We start from the raw sequence: 17,998 nt of genomic DNA on the forward strand, positions 1-17,998 counted from the left end.
GCTGGATCAGTCTCTGAGAGCTCCCAGGGGTGCAGATTAGTTCACTTTGTTGGTCCTTTTGTGGGGTTTCCATCCCCTCAGAGCCTTCAGTCCAACCCCCAACACTTTCATAAATGCACCTAACCTCAGTCCAATGTTGGGCTGTGGGTCTCTATATCTGTTTCAATCAGATGCTCAGTAGTTCCTCTCAGAGGACACCTATGGTAGGCTACTGTCTGAAAACATAACAGAGATTCATTAGTAGCATCAGGGATTGGTGCTTGCCCATGGGATGAGTTTCAACTTGTACTGGCTATTAGTTGGCCATTCCATTGTTATTTCTGCATTTCTATTTAACAAGCCCAAATTTTGGGCTGCAAGTTTATTGGGTGATTTAATGTCCTCATCCCTATACTTGGAGTCCTGCTAACCTTCAGGAGGTGGCCTCTTTATGTTTCATGTAGAGGTATCTGTTAGGCATCTCAGCTCCTGCCTTGATTCATGCAAGCCTGCCCCCATCCCACTTCTCTAGGATTTCCTAGATATTCCTCCCAACCCCACACCCCAGAAGCTGCAAATTTCCATTCATTTTCCTGGCCCTCTTGGGGTCTTTCCTACCTCTCCCCACATCAGATACTGCTCTCCCCATTCCCATCTTCTTCTTCTCTCCCAGGAACACAACAAACAGATGTTATAACAAAATGAATTTAATGGATATCCACAGAACCTTTCACACACACAAAGTTTTATTGTTTAATGAGAGTAGAGTGTTGATGTCCTCCACAACTGTTGTGTGGGGCTCAATATGTGGTGTGAACTTTAGTAAACTTTGACAAACTTGGTTTCCTTTGTATTTGGGGCAGAGATATTTAGGATTGAGACATCATTGTGATGGAACAACAACTCAAGGGAGGTCAACCATACATAGCACTAGAAATTTTTACTGATAGTCAACCTTTGTAAGACAAGAATAAATGAACTTTCTGGTGACATGATAAGTCACATTTAAGATATTATTGAAGAGATACATGAATGCATACCTAGGAAATCACATCCTCTACATACATGGATAAGTTTTGCTAAACTGAATGAAAAATTGAATGTAACATTACCATGTGTCATATTCATACCTTGCATCTTATTTAATTATATTAAAGAATAAGGAGAATCATAGATTTATGTGTTCTTTTACATTTCAGGAACCTAAGAACTGATGACCAATCAAACAATTCTGAAAGAATTCATTCTCGTAGGCTTCTCAGCTTACCCACTTTCACAGACCTGTCTCTTTGTGGTCTTCCTTTGCCTGTATATGGTCACTCTTGCAGGCAACCTGACCATCATGGGTTTGACTTGGGTGGACAGATCTCTCCACACTCCTATGTACTTCTTTCTCAGTGCACTCTCCTTCTCTGAGACCTGCTACACCTTGACTATCATCCCCAAGATGCTGGTGGATCTGATAGACAAGGACAGCCGCATTTCAGTCACAGGCTGTGGCTTGCAGATGTGTTTCTTCCTGGGTCTTGGAGGAACAAACTGTATCCTTCTCACAGTGATGGGATATGACCGATTTCTGGCCATCTGCAACCCCCTCAGATATCCTCTTCTAATGACCAATGTTGCATGTGGACAACTTGTGGCCTCTGCTTGGGTTGGAGGCTTCTTTATTTCTCTCATTGAGACAACACTGATATTCAGGGTGTCTTTCTGCATACCCAACCTCATCAGACACTTCTTCTGCCATATGAGGGCAGTTCTGAGGCTGTCCTGCACAGACAGTAACTTCACAGAATTCGTTGTAACACTGATGTCAGTGTCTGGTTTGCTGGGTACATTCTTGCTCATCCTCCTGACTTACATGTTCATCCTTTCTTCTGTCCTCAAGATCCCTTCAGCTGAGGGTAAACAAAAGGCATTTTCCACCTGTGCCTCACACCTCACTGTGGTCCTCATCCACTTTGGTTTTGCATCCGTTGTTTATATGAAGCCAGAAAATTCTGGAGGAGATGACACACTCATAGCAGTTCCATATACCGTCATTACCCCATTCCTCAGTCCAATCATATTCACACTCAGGAATAAGGATATGAAGAATGCTTTCAGAAAGATCATGAGAAAGACAGTAGTCTTGAAAAAATAATCTTCAGTTGTAATTGTTAATATATTATTTCTTTATTAATCAGAACTGGAAAATTGGTTATGTCACCTCTGTAGAATGGCTTGGATATAGGAACAAGCAACTGGGGTTTCACCAGAGCTTCTTCAGGCATTTTCTAGGTTTGCTCAGGAAGTTATTCAAATACTTCATTCCCCTTTCTTCTGATGATATGGGGATTCACCCAATTAATTTCTGCATCTCCTGCATACCTCACAACTGAGAAACTAAATAAAGCAACATGATAAGCAGCAATATGATGTTCCATGAACAGGTGTCTTTGAAAATCAATATGGCAATTTCTCAGAAGATTGAGATTTTACTTTTCTTAAGACCCAGATATACCACTCGTGAGCATACACCCAGAAGATGTTCCATCCTACCACAAGGACACTTGTTCAACCTTGTTCATAGCAGCTTTATTCATAATAGCCAGAAACTGGAAACAATATAAATGTCCCTTAACCAAAAAATGAATAAAGAAAATGTGGTATGTTTTCACAGTGGAGTATTACTCAGCTATTAAAATCAATATTATCATGAAATTTGCTCCAGCACTCGGGAGGCAGAGGCATGCGGATTTCTGAGTTCAAGGCCAGCCTGGTCTACAGAGTGAGTGCCAGGACAGCCAGGGCTACACAGAGAAACCCTGTCTCGAAAAACCAAAAAAAAAAAAAAAAAAAGAAGAAGAAAGAAAGAAAGAAATTTGCTGACAAATGGTTGAAAGTAGGAAAAAATATCCCGAGTGAGATAAACCAAACTCAGGAAGACAAACACGGTATGTGCTCACTTCTAAGTGTATATTAGCCATAAAGTAAAGGATAACCATGCTATCATCCACAGACCAAAAGATGGGACTTCTTGGGGGCGGGGTGGGGATAGGAACAGGAGAGATCAATGTTGGGAAGGACAGAAGGACAGAGTATTAAGAGACACAACTAGAATGGGCCAAAGTATCTCAGAGACAAGCTAGAAACCTAGGGCAATAGAAACTCCTTGGAATCTGTGAGAGTAACCCTAAGACTCCTAAGAATGAGGAATGTGGAGGCAAAATAAGCCAGTTCTCAATTGTGGAGGACAATAAATCCAGATCCCCCAAATTATGCAGAGTGTCTCAAAATATTCTAGATTTCTGACTCTCTTTTATTCATAATTAGCTGTCACCACAGACAGAAATTGTCTTTGGGATAGCCCTGCCTGCTTCCCTACTCGTTACTTCCTTTTGACATTGAAGAGAGTCTACAATTCTCTAGCCTATACATTGATAACACAAATGTGATTGGAAACACTCAGTTTAGTGACAACTTCAGAAATAGGTGAATAAGATGTGGGATCCAATAACTGGAGCTGGAGTTATAGGCACTTGTGAACTGCTTCATGTGGGTGCTGGGAACTGAGCAGGGGTCCTTAATTGTTGAGTCATCTCTCCTGTTCTTTTAAGAACAAGTGAACCATTATATTATACTTTAACCAATGCTGACCTAGTACTTACTGTTCAGTCCAGGCAGGCCCTGAGTACATTCAACCCTCCTGCTTCAGCCTTCTGAGTGCTTTAATTACAGGATGACAGGCTTGCGCCACCACACCTGTGTTTGCATTTCAAAATGCTTCTTATATTAATGACAACTTTGAAAATAACAGCCATCTCATGGCTGGGTTGGAGGTGACTATATATGTTTAATGAAGTATAGCACTTACTTATACATTCATAATATGTTATAGAAAAATCATGAATTCCCTCTAAACATACCAAGACTAATTTAAAAACTTTTTTGCTAGTGTTTTCTTACTTTCATTTAATGAAGTAAGTTTATCTCATTTTAAATACCTAGATTTGCTTCCTTATAGAGTTGCTACATAAAGAGTCAGAGAATTTTAGGGTATTGTGTGTAGTGTTCTACTGACTTTCATCTATATATATTTGAATGAGCGAGATAACAGAAGAGCCTTTTAAGGACCTAAGTAATAAGAGGAGTAAATGTTATAATACAGAGGAAGCAGATATTGAGACTTCAAAAATCTACAACATATGTAGATACTAAAGAGGCTCATGCCTATCCTCTGTTACATATATTCTTCTGTAAAATATACATAATATATAAACTATATGTTCATACATATGTAATATATGTGATATCTGTATATATATGTGATATCTGTATATATATATGTGTGTGTGTGTGTGTGTGTATACACACACACATGCACAGAGAGAGAGAGAGAGAGAGAGAGAGAGAGAGAGAGAGCAGAAACCTACCTTCTAAGTGAGAAATAATCACTCCCAGATGAGAAGGTACTGAAACAATGTAAGAAAGGGAAAATGTATGAGAGAAGAAGGGAAGTTAGAGAATGTTGTTCATGCATGACATGGAAAGAGTGACTAAAGCAGGTGTAAAAAGACAGAAGAATCAAAAAACCTAAATGGTGGAGTCCATGGAGTCCTAGGTTATCTCGGGAACCACTTATATGTTTACATTATTTTTCTTGGCCTCTTCTGACAATGGCAAGACTCTGCCATAAGCTAATTTAGTCTTATTTAAATCTAAGCACTGTGGAAATTCTGTTACTGTACCTGTTCAAAATTTACAATAGTGAAAAAGTAAAGCAGACATTATCTATGGATTTTTTTCTGATCCTTAACTTGTCCAGACAATGCTTATTGGGGATTCCTGTCTTCTTAAATTCTTCTGCAGTGTCACCTTGAGAAACACAGAAATAATTTATCATAGTCACATTATTGAAAAAAAAACACTGGGGAGTGGAAAAACTTGGAGTTAGAGACAAAACAGCATGATTCCAGTTACAAATATGTCACTTTCTAGATATAATTATTTCCAAAGTAAGTTAATCTCAGCCGTCCTACATGGATCACAGCTGTCTTATGCTTTTCATAATTATGCAGTGAAGTGAAAAAATCAATAAACATTTGAAAGAATTTGGGGAAATGTAGACTCCATAAATACTACTTGTCAAATGTTTTGACTTGTGAGACAGGAAACATAACTTTGTATAATATAAAATTGAATATATTAATTATAAAGACAGGCATCATATTGTGGTAGTGGGGAGGATGAGATTAAATAGATCATAGTTACTGAAAAATTGACACGGTGGTTTTGCATCCGTTGTGTCTTTCTTAATGATGATCTGAGCATTCAGAAAGTGAGCATGATCCCATGGATGCCTGCATTAGGTGTCAATATCCCCACGTGTTCTTGTCATTACTAACCCTGGGAATCCTGGGGTACTTTTTCATACTTTTTGGAAATTGCATATATGCATGCAATGGAGTATAGTTGTTTCTATCTTCCATTTCTATCTTCCAACTCCCCACACATAGATCCCAAGACTCTCTCCCATCTTCCTTTCTTGATAGTCCACTAAATCCAGTTAGAGCTTTCATATTGCATGGGTATTCCAGTGGAGCGTGGAAAATATACCAGTGGCCAAATATTTAATAAAGAAGGAATTTTTCCCTTTTCCAGAAGCTATTTATTGCCAATGGATAGTCAGAATATAATCACATCTAATGATCATCAGCTCTATATGTACTGGAATTTCGACTGCCTTGATCTTGTGCAGGTGTGAAACAATGATTGTCATCACCATATAATGTCCATAATGCAGAAATTTAAAGAATTCTTCCCGTCATTCAGTTCCTGCATTCTTTCTGCCTCCTCTTCTGTAATTCATCTAGAGTCTTGATAGTGGGCATAAATCCCATTTAGGGCTGAGCTATTATGCGATAACTATTTTCAAATTGATTGCTGGGGTATTTTACCTTCCTTGCTTGCCTCCTCTCAGAGTATTGAAATCAAAGCAAGTTGTTAAATATTTCTTTAATAATTTAGGATCTAGATGTCTTCTTCAATAATAAAAATGCTTCAGATTTCTCTAGCATTTGTAAGCCATTGCACATGCGTAGTCTTCAAATTACTTATAAATCAGTCTCTGCATTTACTTTGTGAATATTTACAGCCAATTTTTTATTGAAGAGTGTCTGTGTTAGAGCTAACTCTATCTCTTTATTATTTATCCTTAAGCATGCTATTTTATTTTATATTATGATTTTCATGTTTATGTGTGAGTATGAATTTTCACATATGTGTATGGGTGAGCATGAGTGGATGTGCACATGACTGGACACACCCATGAAGGCCCAACGCTGACATTTAAGTGCCTTCCTCAATCCTTCTCTAGTCCATTGACTGAGGCAGAGGTGAGATATGGCCAGTTCCAAATAGCCTAGTTAGACAATTGCCCCAGTGATGCCTTCTCTGTATCTTCAGTGCTGGGATGCAGGCTTGCCCAGCTTTTATTTTGGTGCTACACTATGAACTCCAGTCCTTGTGCTTGTTCAGCGAATGTGCTATCAACTGAGAAATCTCCTCTGGCTACAAGCTCACTCAGTATATTTCAGTGTAGAGAGTCTTATTCAAATGAAGCTTAGCTAATGTATCTGAAGCTCTTTCAACTGAATACCAATTGGGGTATTTCACCAATATTAAATTAGCAACTAACAAAATGTTTTAAATAAGCCAGAATGATTCCTCTGGACATAATCATATCATTAGTAATGAGTTCCTGAAGAAATGAATGAATGCATAATTAGGAAATTGAACATCTATGTACTTGGCTAAGTTTTGCTAAACTGAATAGAAAATTGATTGTGTGTTGTAATCTTATGATCCACTGTATTCACACCATTCATTTCATTTGAATACATTAAAGGATAAGAAAAATTAAAGATGTATTAGTTCTTTTTTTCTTTTTCACATTTCAATAACCTAGGCAATGACAATCAGCCCACAGTCCTGAACAAATTCATCCTCACAGGCTCCTCAGCTTACCCACATGTACAGACCTTCCTCTACTTTGGTCTTCTTTTGCCTACATACAGTCATTCTTGCAGACAACCTGGCCATGATGGGTTTGACTTTGGTGGACAGATCTCTCCACACCCTTATTTACTTCTTCCTCAGTGCATTATCTTTCTCTGAGACCTGCTATACCCTATCATCCCCAAAATGCTGGTGAATCTGGTGGACAAGGACAGTCACATTTCAGTCACAAGCTGTGGCTTGCAAGTGTGTTTCTTCCTGGGCCTTAGTGGAACATACTATATCCTTCTCACCTCCATGGGTTACGACTGCTTCCTGGCCATCTGCAACACTCTTAGATATCCTCCTCTCTCTCTCTCTCTCTCTCTCTCTCTCTCTCTCAAGAAAAGTACAACATTTAGGTTTTATTATAGAGGTTAAACTTGTATTAACCATGTTTTAATGGTGCTAAGGAAATTTCAGATATCCTCTTCTGATGACCAGTGTTGCATGCGAACAACTTGTGGAGTCTGCTTTGGTCGGAGACTTCTTGATCTATTTTTATACAACTTGCACTAGTATCCATAGTGTCTTTCTGTATACTTAACCTCATCAGACACTTCTTCTGCCATATGAAGGCAGTTACTGCACTGCATAGACAGTAACTTCTCAGAATTCAGTGCATCACTAATATCAATGCTGGACCTGATGAGTACAATCTTACTCAGCTTCTTGACTGATGTCAGTGTCAGGTTTGTTGGGTACATTCTTGCTCAGACTCTTGACTTATGTGTTCATCCTTTCCTGTGTCCTCAAAATTCCTCCAGATGAGAATAACCAAAATGGATTCTCTACCTGTGCCTTGCACCTCAGTCATCATCCACTTTGGTTTTGCATCTGTTGTTTATGTGAAGCCAGAAGCCTCCAGGGCAGATGACAGCTCATAGCAATTTCATATACTATGAATATCCCCTTCGTCAGTCCCATCATATTCAACCTCAGATATAAGGATATTAAAAAAATGTTCTTAGAGAGATCATGAAAAACACAGTCACCTTAAAAAATAACATCGGGCTATTCCTGCTGGTCTAATAAACTGTTTAATTTCCCATAGGAGTCAGTGGAGCATTTGCCCTGTGACCTCTGTGGAAAGGCGAGATCCATGAGCACATCACTGATATTTTTACCTATCTGCCCTAGACATTTTCTAGACTTGGTCAGGGAATTATCCAATTTATCTTCTTTTAACTACCACGAGAAGAAAAACCCTCCTGATATAAAGATTCTGCCAACTTTGGGGGCATCCTGTATGACTTATAAGGAAGCAAAGAGCAGAAGGGAGAACTTCAGTGTGACTGCTGGGCTGAGAGATATTCCCAGTATCTAAAGACACAAATGTTAAATATTTCTGGACAGATTGCAGCATACCAAGTTGGACTTAGCTATTTCAAACAGGAAATACATATTGAAAAACCAGAACCTATTTTTTTTTTGAAAATGTGAGTATACACATGTACACACACATTGACATCATACAATGGTTACTAATATTTTTCTTGGATTTTAACTTTATTTTACTAATTCCTTTAGAATTTCCAGCTTATTACAGTGTGTTTTGATCATACTGTCAACATTGCTATTTTTAAACCATAACATACCTAATACTCTTGCCTCACAAGGAGTTCTACCTTTGGAGAGTAGAGGAAACCATTCAACACCTCTCATGTAAATAAAACAGATATTAACATTTACACAGTTTATGATTTGAGGAAATTTGAATATATGTAAGGAAAACTTTTGTAGTCTCTGTAGTGACAATATTGAAAAGCAGATGCTAATGGGTAATGTATGAAATTAAGATATTTGACCAAGAGGTAGGAGTGGGTGAGTAAGTGGAGGAGCACCCTCATGGAGGCAAATGGGAGAGAGTGGATGAGGTACGGGGGTTGTGAATGGCTAACAGGGAAAGGGAATATCATTTGAAATGTAAATGAATAAAATGATTAATAAAAAAGATACTTGACCAAAATGCATTTAACAATAATTTTAACAAAGTAAGTAAACTATAATATAGAAAACAAGAGGAAAATAACATCCAATTTAAAAATGACCACCATAAAAACAGAAACATTGTGCAATTGACATGACAGAAGACCTGAAAGCTCTAGAACAAAAGGAAGCAAATTCATCCAAGAGGAGTAGACAGCAGGAAATAATCAAACTCGGGGCTGAAATCAACCAAATAGAAACAAAAAGAACTATACAAAGAATCAACCAAACCAGGAGCTGGTTCTTTGAGAAAATCAACAAGATAGATAAACCCTTAGCCAGACTAACCAGAGGGCACAGGGACAGTATCCTAATTAACAAAATCAGACTTGAAAAGGGAGAAATAACAACAGAATCTGAGGGGAAAAAATCATCAGATCCTACTGCAAAAGCCTATACTCAACACAACTGGAAAACCTGGATGAAATGAACAATGTTCTTAACAGATACCAGGTTCCAAAGTTAAATCAGGATCAGATTAATTACCTAAACAGTCCCATATCCCCTAAAGAAATAGAAACAGTCATTAATAGTCTCTCAACCAAAAAATGCCCAGAACCTGAGATGTACCATAGTTATAGCTTCTCTATCATTTCTAGGAGACACAACCTCCCAACAGACTTCCTGGTCTTCTGGCTCTTATAATCTTTCTCCTCCCACTTCAGTGAAATTCCCTAAATCTTAGGTGCACGAGTTGGATTGTAGATGTATCCACTGGGGCTGTAAACACAAACATTATGAAAGAAACTTAGCGGGTTACATTTATATATTTCTTTGTTTATATATACATATGTAACAATGATATTTAAAGAAAGAGAGGTGAATTTGAAGATAAGTGGAGATGGGAAGAGAAGAGACACAAACATGATTGCATGGAATTACAGCCATATATGTTTTGAAAAAGAGCATAGAAAATATACACAGGAGTAAAAGGTAGTATCTTCAGTAAATAATGCTGACAAACTGGATGTCCACATGTGGAATAAAGAAGTTAGACCCATACCTATCACCCAACACAAGAGTCAAATAAATCAAAATCTCACAATGAAACCTGAACATTGAAATGATAGAAGAAAACATCGTCAGTACCTACAAGGTACAGGAGTAGAAGGTTACTTCTGAATAGGACCAAATTTGCTCAGAAAAGGAGGCCAGAATTTAACAAATGGGGTCTCAAACTTTATGTACAGTAATAGAAACAATCTATTTAGTGACGAGAATGACAACAGAATGGGGGATAATCTTTGTCAGTTATTCATCCAAGAGAGAATTAATATTGAGAATATAAAAAAGAACTCAAAACATAAAGAATCAAGAAAACAAATGACTCTTTTAAAGAAAGGGGAGAGCTAGCTACTTATCTGAAGAAAAAAAGGTTCTAAAAATAAAAAGTAGAAATGGCTAGAATATTTATTTAAATGTATTCAGCATCTTTAGCAGTCTTGGAAACTCAAGTTAGAAATACTTAGCAATTTTGTCTTGCTCAATTCAATGACTAAGATCAAGAAAACAGCTGTCAAACAGTGCTGGTGAGGATGCCAGGCAAGGTCAACTGTTCACTGTTTATGGCACTAACCTGGTACAGCCACCGGGAATTCAGTGTGAATTCTTAAAAACAGAAAACTGCATCTACCATATGACCAAATTCCATGACTACTTGCCCTATTCTCAAAGAACTCAACATCCTGCAACAGAAATAATTCAGCCCTGCTCATTGCCACTCTTCACAATAGCAGGAAATGGATACAGCCTAGATATCTTTCAACTGATAAACAGACGACTAAAATGCGTACAAATACTTTTATTTAGATCAGCCATCCATGCTAATTTAGTAGAGTCATACTGTTAACTTTTCATATAACTAATAAATGTTAAGGCTGAATGTCCTTTCAAGAACTTACATTGTGTAGCTGTTTTTAAATTTCTGTCATAAAGTTTGGTTTAAGGCAGTATATTCATCAATGAAAGTGAACTAACTGCTCATTAGTATTATAAAAAAAATTTTTAGGCTTCCTGCCAAAACAAAATTTAGCAAGCAGCAGAATTTATTTATGGGTATGATGAATTCTGTACATCTCAAACCCCCAAGGATTTGCAGAAATGTTTCGAAGATCACATGTTACACAATGCCCTATAACTAATGAGAGCAAATTATAAAGTTGAGAAAAAAGTTTTCCTCTTTCTCTGATGAAAGACAACAGGGATCTCCCAGGCTCTTCTAACCAGAACTACACAAACCTCAAGAGGTGAAGAACCACAACATTTAATAATAATCACACAATATCTCACAATGGCAGAATAAAAGGCTCTGCCTTCTGTCATTTAGTGTTTGGTGAGGCAAGATCCCAAACTACTTAATCCCATATCACACAAATGTTGAACCATGAGTAGATTAAACCTACATAAATGAGGAAATCCTTTGCTGACTGCACAAATTGAAATACAAAAGGTGTAGTCACTTTCTTACGGTCACTAAAAAAATCAGTAATAGAAGTAACAGTCTGAACCCTTAGACCAGTGATTTTTATGACTCCTTTCTTATTTTGAGTGAAAAACAACACAAGCTTCTACAAAAACCATGAAGAATGCCTCTCAGAATTTACCAGTAGCAGTGACATCCTTTGTAACCTAATGAAGCAACAAGGTAGGAAATTTTCCAAATCCTGTGACTGCTCTCTTTTATTAATAATGAAATATCTTCACTCATTTGCCGTTTCTCTTTAAAGTTTGAACAAGTATATGGCTCTTTTGTTTAAAAAAAATGATAAACAAATAAAAATGGGCACAAGTTGATTCATTTCAGAGAGAGTTGAAAATGAATTGGGATCCAATAGCCTCATCCTAATTCCACAGGTAGAGTAAAGGGAGAGTCTGAAAGCCAAACTGTGGTCTGATGATTCATCCAGCAAAGTCCAGCACAGTGTTGTGAGCAGGTAAGCAAAGGCCTGTTATGAATGGATACAAGCTCCTGTTTACATTGCTGAATATTCTAACATGCTTCTTTTCTTTTCACCTATTTTTTAATCTTAATTCATATGGTGTGTGTGCGTGTGTGTGTGTGTGTGTGTGTGTTTATGCCATGGGTATGTGGCTAACCCAAAAAAATCCAGAAGGGGTCTGATACCCTAGAGGAACAGTTACAGGCAAACTGTGTGACCTGAATGATAGGAACAGGAACATGAACACAATGATGGAAGAGCAGCGAACGCTCATAAGCACTGAGCAATCTCTTATGCCATGCTTTTCTTTTAAAGGCAGGAAATGACACTGTAGTGCTTTCTTTCATTTATTTTTATTTATTTATTTATTTATTTATTTATTTTAAATTCCAGATTTTATTCCCCTCCTGGTTCCACACCCCATATCTCCTCCCCGTTCCCTTGTCTCAGTGAGGATGTCCCCATTCCCAACCCCTACCCCACCAAACCTTTAAACTCCCTGGGGCCTCCAGTCACTTGAGGGTTAGGTCATCTTCACTGACTAAACCCAGATATGGCCGTCCTCTGCTGGATGTGTTAGGGGCCTCATATCAGCCTGTGTATGCTGCCTGGTTGGTGTTCCATTATCTAAATCTCAGGGGTCCAGATTAATTGAGACTGCTGGTCCTCCTACTGTAGCGCTTTCTTGTCTCCTTCCCATCCTGGAATGCATTGTTGAGCCTAGGTTGGCTGTGAACTCACACAACTCTCCTGCATCACTTTCCTCAGGCTATGACGACAGACACATAAATGCAACCATGCCTGTGTTCTCATCTAAAGATACTTCTAAATTAAAGATGGCCTTACAAACTATACCCACCCCATAACTGTGCTATAGAATGAAGTTATACATGTAGAATGAACGTTTACTTGTATATAGTATGTTATAGAGAAAGCACAGGATTTTTTTCTAAAGACACAGAAACTAAGCCAGTATCTTGGTTTGTAAATGTGTTCTATTATATTGTTGATACAATAATTTAACCCTTTTGATTTGGAATACTTAAAATTGAACTTATTGTAGAGTTTTTGTAAAGTGAAAGTATTAGCACTTTGGTGTATATGATAGATGGAATAAATTTGTAAGAAATGTTCCATCTACTAATGGAAGAAATGTGTTTCTGTGCCTTACAGAAAATGGAAGGGCCCTAGTAGGACTTAATTTTCCTTGGGAAATTGGGATGAAAGCCTTGAATACTACAGAAATCTAATCTGGGAGGAAATGGAACAATTACTTAAAAGCAAATTTTGGAATCAGAAAAATGACAGTGAATTCAATATTAAGGAGGCTTAAAATAAATAACTCACAAGGCAGGCCCTGGTTTCCTAAAAAACAATCCCAGTATCATAGCCTCAGTCAAACAAACAGAGAAATTGGCATTTATATAATATAAGATACTGAGGTGACTAAAAGAAAAAAGGCAAAGCAAGGAAAGTTTCAGCATATTTTCCATGGAAGTCAGGGAACGAGGAATGATCTGAGCAGGTGGAACAAGACACAAGAATCAAAGAAACATCTAAGTGTTTGTATATGAGGACAATAGAATGAAGAAAGCTGTAAAGTGGAGTCCACAAGGTTGTACACTCTCTCTCTGGAACTGTTTATATGTTTACAGTATATTTCTATGCCTCTTCTGACAATGGCAAGACAGATTCTTCCACAAGAAGCTTAATGTAGCCTGAGCTGAATCTAAGCACTACGGAAAGTCTATTACTCTACATGGTCAAACTCATAGTAGTGAAAAAGTAAAACAGACACACTATTTCTAGATTAGTCCCTTTCTGATCCTTACATTATCTGTACAGCACTTATTGGGAATTCTTGTATACTTTTTGTTGTTGTTGTTGTTATGTTGTTATTTGCTGTTAATTTTAGTTATTGAGCTTACATTCCAATATCAGTCCCCCTTTCAAGTCCCCCCTGATACCTTCTACTCCCATTTCTACCTTCTCTTCTTCTCAGAGTAAGGTTAGACCCCCCCCCACTTAGGTGTCACCTCACTATGCCATATCAAGTCACTGCAGGACTAGATGTATCTTCTCCCACTGGAGCCAGACAAATTGATCCAGTTAGGCAAACAGGATCTACAGGCAGGTACACAGGCAACAGAGTCAGAGACTGCCCATGCTCTAGTTACCATGGGACCCAAAAAAGACCAAGATGCATGTCTGCTATATATGGGGGCAGGTAAGCACAGCTCAGGCTTCCTCTTTGGTTGGTAGTTCAATCTCTGGGGGCCTCCAAGGGTCCAGGTTAGTTGACTCTGTTGGTCTTCCTATGAAGTCTCTGTCCTTTGGGTTCCTCAATCCTTCCATCAACTCTTCCACAAGGCTCCCTGAGCCTCATCTAATGATCCTCCACTATCTCACAAGGACACTCGTTCAACTATTTTCTTGACTTCTTAAAGTGTCACCTTGAAAGTCATCTCGAGGAGTAGAGACACAATGATCATGGTCACATTCTTGAAGGAGAAAACAGTGGGGAATAGAAAGAATGGAGAGAAAACAGTATGATTCCAGTTACAAATATGCCACTTTCTAGATATAATTATTTCCAAAGTAAGTTAATCTCAGCCGTCCTACATGGATCACAGCTGTCTTATACTTCTCATATTTATGCAGTGAAGTGAAAAATGGATAAACACTTGAAAGAATTTGGGGAAATATACACTCCATAAATGCTAGTTATCAAATCTGTTGACATGTGAGACAGGAAAAATATCTCTGCCTAATAGGAAGCTGAATATATTAATTATATAGACAAGCATCATGTTGGGGAAGTTGGTGAAATGAAATTAAATAAATGACGAATTACTGAAGAATTTCACATGGAGACTTCACAGCATTTGTTTTTGAGTGATGAGCTTGCATATAAAAGTAGGCATGATATCAGTTGTCTTCTGTTTTAAGCTTACATACAGAATCTTTCTCTATTAGTCTTAGACCTCTTGCTAACTCCTGTGAATCCTAGGAATCCTGGGGTATTCTAACATCCATCCACATCCAAAGCGGGGTGTGTGTGTGTGTGTGTGTGTGTGTGTGTGTGTGTCTGTTTCTTTTACTGTTCTAGGACTAAGTAGGAATGATGATTTCAGGTTTCTCCAAAAAGTTTTTAAAGTAATTATCCAAGCCTAGTCCTAAAATTTCTAGAAAGTCAATTTGCAGTCTTTACTTAACAGACCTAACATTATACAAGATACAGGAATGGCTACATTAGACTACTTTTGTGTTTTTCAGTCTTCTTGCTTTTTTGTTAACTTGACACAAACCTACATGTATCTGCAAAGAGAGAATCTTGACTGAGAAAAATGCCTCATAAGACTGACCTGTATGCAAAACTTAGGCATTTCCTTTTTTAATTAGTTAATTAATTAACATCCCAAATGCTGCCCCCCTCCAAGTCCTCCCTATTTCCCTTCCTCTACTCCTCAGAGAGGGTGTCTCCCTTTCACCTGACTATTCCCCTTCTCTGGCATATTAAGTCTCTGACACATCCTCTACTACTGAGGCCAAACAAGTCAGCCATAGGGACTGAACTCTATGTCTGCTACATAAGTGGTAGAGGCCTCATTCCAGTCTGTGTATGTTCTTTGATTGGTGGCTCTGTCTCTGAGAGCTCTCAGAGGTGCATATTAGTTCACTCTGTCATCTTCTTGTCGAATTCCCATCTCAGGACCTTCAATCCTTCCCCTAACTAATAATGTGAGTCCCTGACTTTAGGCTGTGGGTATCTACATCTGTTTCATTTAGCTGCTTAGTAGAGCCTCTCAGAGGACACTTATGTTAGGCAACTGTCTTTAAGCAAAACAGAGTTTTTAATAGTGTCAGGTATTGGTATGTGCACATGGGATGGGTTTCAAGTTGGGCTGGTTATTGGTTAGCCATTCAGTCTTCAGTCTCTGCTCAATCTTTGTTTCTGCATTTCTATTAGAAACTGGGGGTTGAAAGTTTAATGGGTGGTTTGGTGTCTTCACCCCTCCACTGAGGGTCCTGCCAAGCTACAAGAGGTGGTCTTTTCAGGTTCTATGTCACCAATATTGGTCATCTTGGCTAAGCTCACCCACATTGATTCTAGAGAACACCCCCATTCCAGGTCTCTGGAATTTCCCAGATATTGCTCCGAACCTCACACTCTGAAAACTCCAGATTTTCATTCATTCTCCTGGCCCTCTGTGCTTGTCTCCTGTCTTTTACCGAATCTGATCCTGTGGAACCCTTCTCCTCCCCTGCCCTTATCTCGGGAATAAAACTAACAGATGTTATCAACAAAATGGATTTAACAGCTATCTATAGAACCTTTTACATTAAAACAAAAGTTTTATTGTTTTTCTCTTTAGCTTCTGTTTCAATGAACAGTGCATTGGTGACAGTGAGGAACACAAGTCCCACACTATTATTGTGTGATAGTCAATGTGTTATTTGAGCTTTAGTAAAGCTTGACAACATTGGCTACCTTTGCATTTGGACATAGATGTTTAAGACTGAGATAGGATTTTGGTGGACCAATAAGTCAAGAGAGGTCATCCATAAATAGCATTAAGGTTTTTAATTACAAGTCAACAATTGTAAGACCAGAATAAGTGAACTTTCTGGTGAAATAATAAGTTAAAATTAACATATTTTTGCATAAATGAATGCGTAAGTAGGAAATCATATCTTCTACATAGATGGTTGAGTTTTGCCAAACTGAATAGAAAATTGATTGCATGTTATAATTTCATGATCTCTTATATTCACATCATGCATTTTATTTGAATATATGAAAAAGTAAGAAGCATTGAAGGTTTATTTGTTCTTTCACATTTCAGGAACCCAACAACAATGATCAACCAAACAATCTTACAGGAATTCATTCTCATAGGCTTCTCTGTTTACCCACATGTACAGACCTGTCTCTTTGTGGTCTTTCTTTGCCTGTATATGGTCACTCTTGCAGGCAACCTGACCATCATGGGTTTGACTTGGGTGGACAGGTCTCTCCACACTCCTATGTACTTCTTTCTCAGTGCACTCTCCTTCTCTGAGACCTGCTACACCCTAACTATCATCCCCAAGATGCTGGTGGATCTACTGGACAAAGACAACCGCATTTCGGTCATAGGCTGTGGCTTGCAGATGTGTTTCTTCCTGGGACTTGGTGGAACACATTGTATCCTTCTCACAGTGATGGGGTATGACCGATTTCTGGCCATCTGCAACCCCCTCAGATATCCTCTTCTAATGACAAATGTTGCATGTGGACAACTTGTGGCCTCTGCTTGGGTTGGAGGCTTCTTTATTTCTCTCATTGAGACAACACTGATATTCAGGGTGTCTTTCTGCATACCCAACCTCATCAGACACTTCTTCTGCCATATGAGGGCAGTTCTGAGGCTGTCCTGCACAGACAGTAACTTCACAGAATTCGTTGTAACACTGATGTCAGTGTCAGGTTTGCTGGGTACATTCTTGCTCATCCTCCTGACTTACATGTTCATCCTTTCTTCTGTCCTCAAGATCCCTTCAGCTGAGGGTAAACAAAAGGCATTTTCCACCTGTGCCTCACACCTCACTGTGGTCTTCATCCACTTTGGTTTTGCATCTGTTGTTTATATGAAGCCAGAAAACTCCGGAGGAGATGACACACTCATAGCAGTTCCGTATACTGTCATTACCCCATTCCTCAGTCCAATCATATTCACACTCAGGAATAAGGATATGAAGAATGCTTTTAGAAAGATCATGAGAAAGACAGTAGTCTTGAAAAAATAATCTTATATAATTATTGTTAATATTTTATTGCTTCATCAGTCACTGGAGCATTTGGTATGTCACCTCTGTAGAATGGCTTGGATATAGGAACGTGTAAGTGAGATTTCACCTGAGTTTCCCAGGTGTTTTTTAAGCTTGTTGAGAAAAGTTATACAATTTCTTTGTTACGCTTTTTCCTGCAATATGGGGATTCGGCTAATCAATTTCTGGGTCTCCTACATCATCCACAGTGAGAAATAGAATAAATCAATATGATAAGCTTA

The 17,998-nt window shown here is 38.3% G+C and overlaps 2 protein-coding genes and 1 pseudogene across 2 annotated transcripts; all 3 read left to right on the forward strand.

Annotated features, from left to right (window-relative positions):
• Window positions 1-1,192: 1,192 nt before the first annotated feature.
• On the forward strand, window positions 1,193-2,122 carry LOC110305206 (olfactory receptor 10X1-like). Its single transcript, XM_021177047.1, has one exon. The coding sequence runs from the start codon at window positions 1,193-1,195 to the stop codon at window positions 2,120-2,122; it is 930 nt and encodes a 309-aa protein (XP_021032706.1).
• Window positions 2,123-4,927: 2,805 nt separating this feature from the next.
• Window positions 4,928-8,049, forward strand: LOC110296484 (olfactory receptor 10X1-like; annotated as a pseudogene).
• Window positions 8,050-16,805: 8,756 nt separating this feature from the next.
• On the forward strand, window positions 16,806-17,735 carry LOC110304732 (olfactory receptor 10X1-like). The gene has a single exon (XM_021176293.2). It carries the CDS (start codon window positions 16,806-16,808, stop codon window positions 17,733-17,735), a length of 930 nt encoding a protein of 309 aa, XP_021031952.1.
• Window positions 17,736-17,998: the final 263 nt, after the last annotated feature.

This window comes from Mus caroli, unplaced genomic scaffold, assembly GCF_978045245.1.
Source record: "Mus caroli unplaced genomic scaffold, Mus_caroli_1 scaffold_1, whole genome shotgun sequence".
Taxonomy (NCBI): domain Eukaryota; kingdom Metazoa; phylum Chordata; class Mammalia; order Rodentia; family Muridae; genus Mus; species Mus caroli.

What these genes read in the sequence shown, in the direction of transcription:
- LOC110305206 (XM_021177047.1), top strand. Translation starts at nt 1,193, where the DNA reads ATGACCAATCAAACAATTCTGAAAGAATTCATTCTCGTAGGCTTCTCA.
- LOC110304732 (XM_021176293.2), top strand. Translation starts at nt 16,806, where the DNA reads ATGATCAACCAAACAATCTTACAGGAATTCATTCTCATAGGCTTCTCT.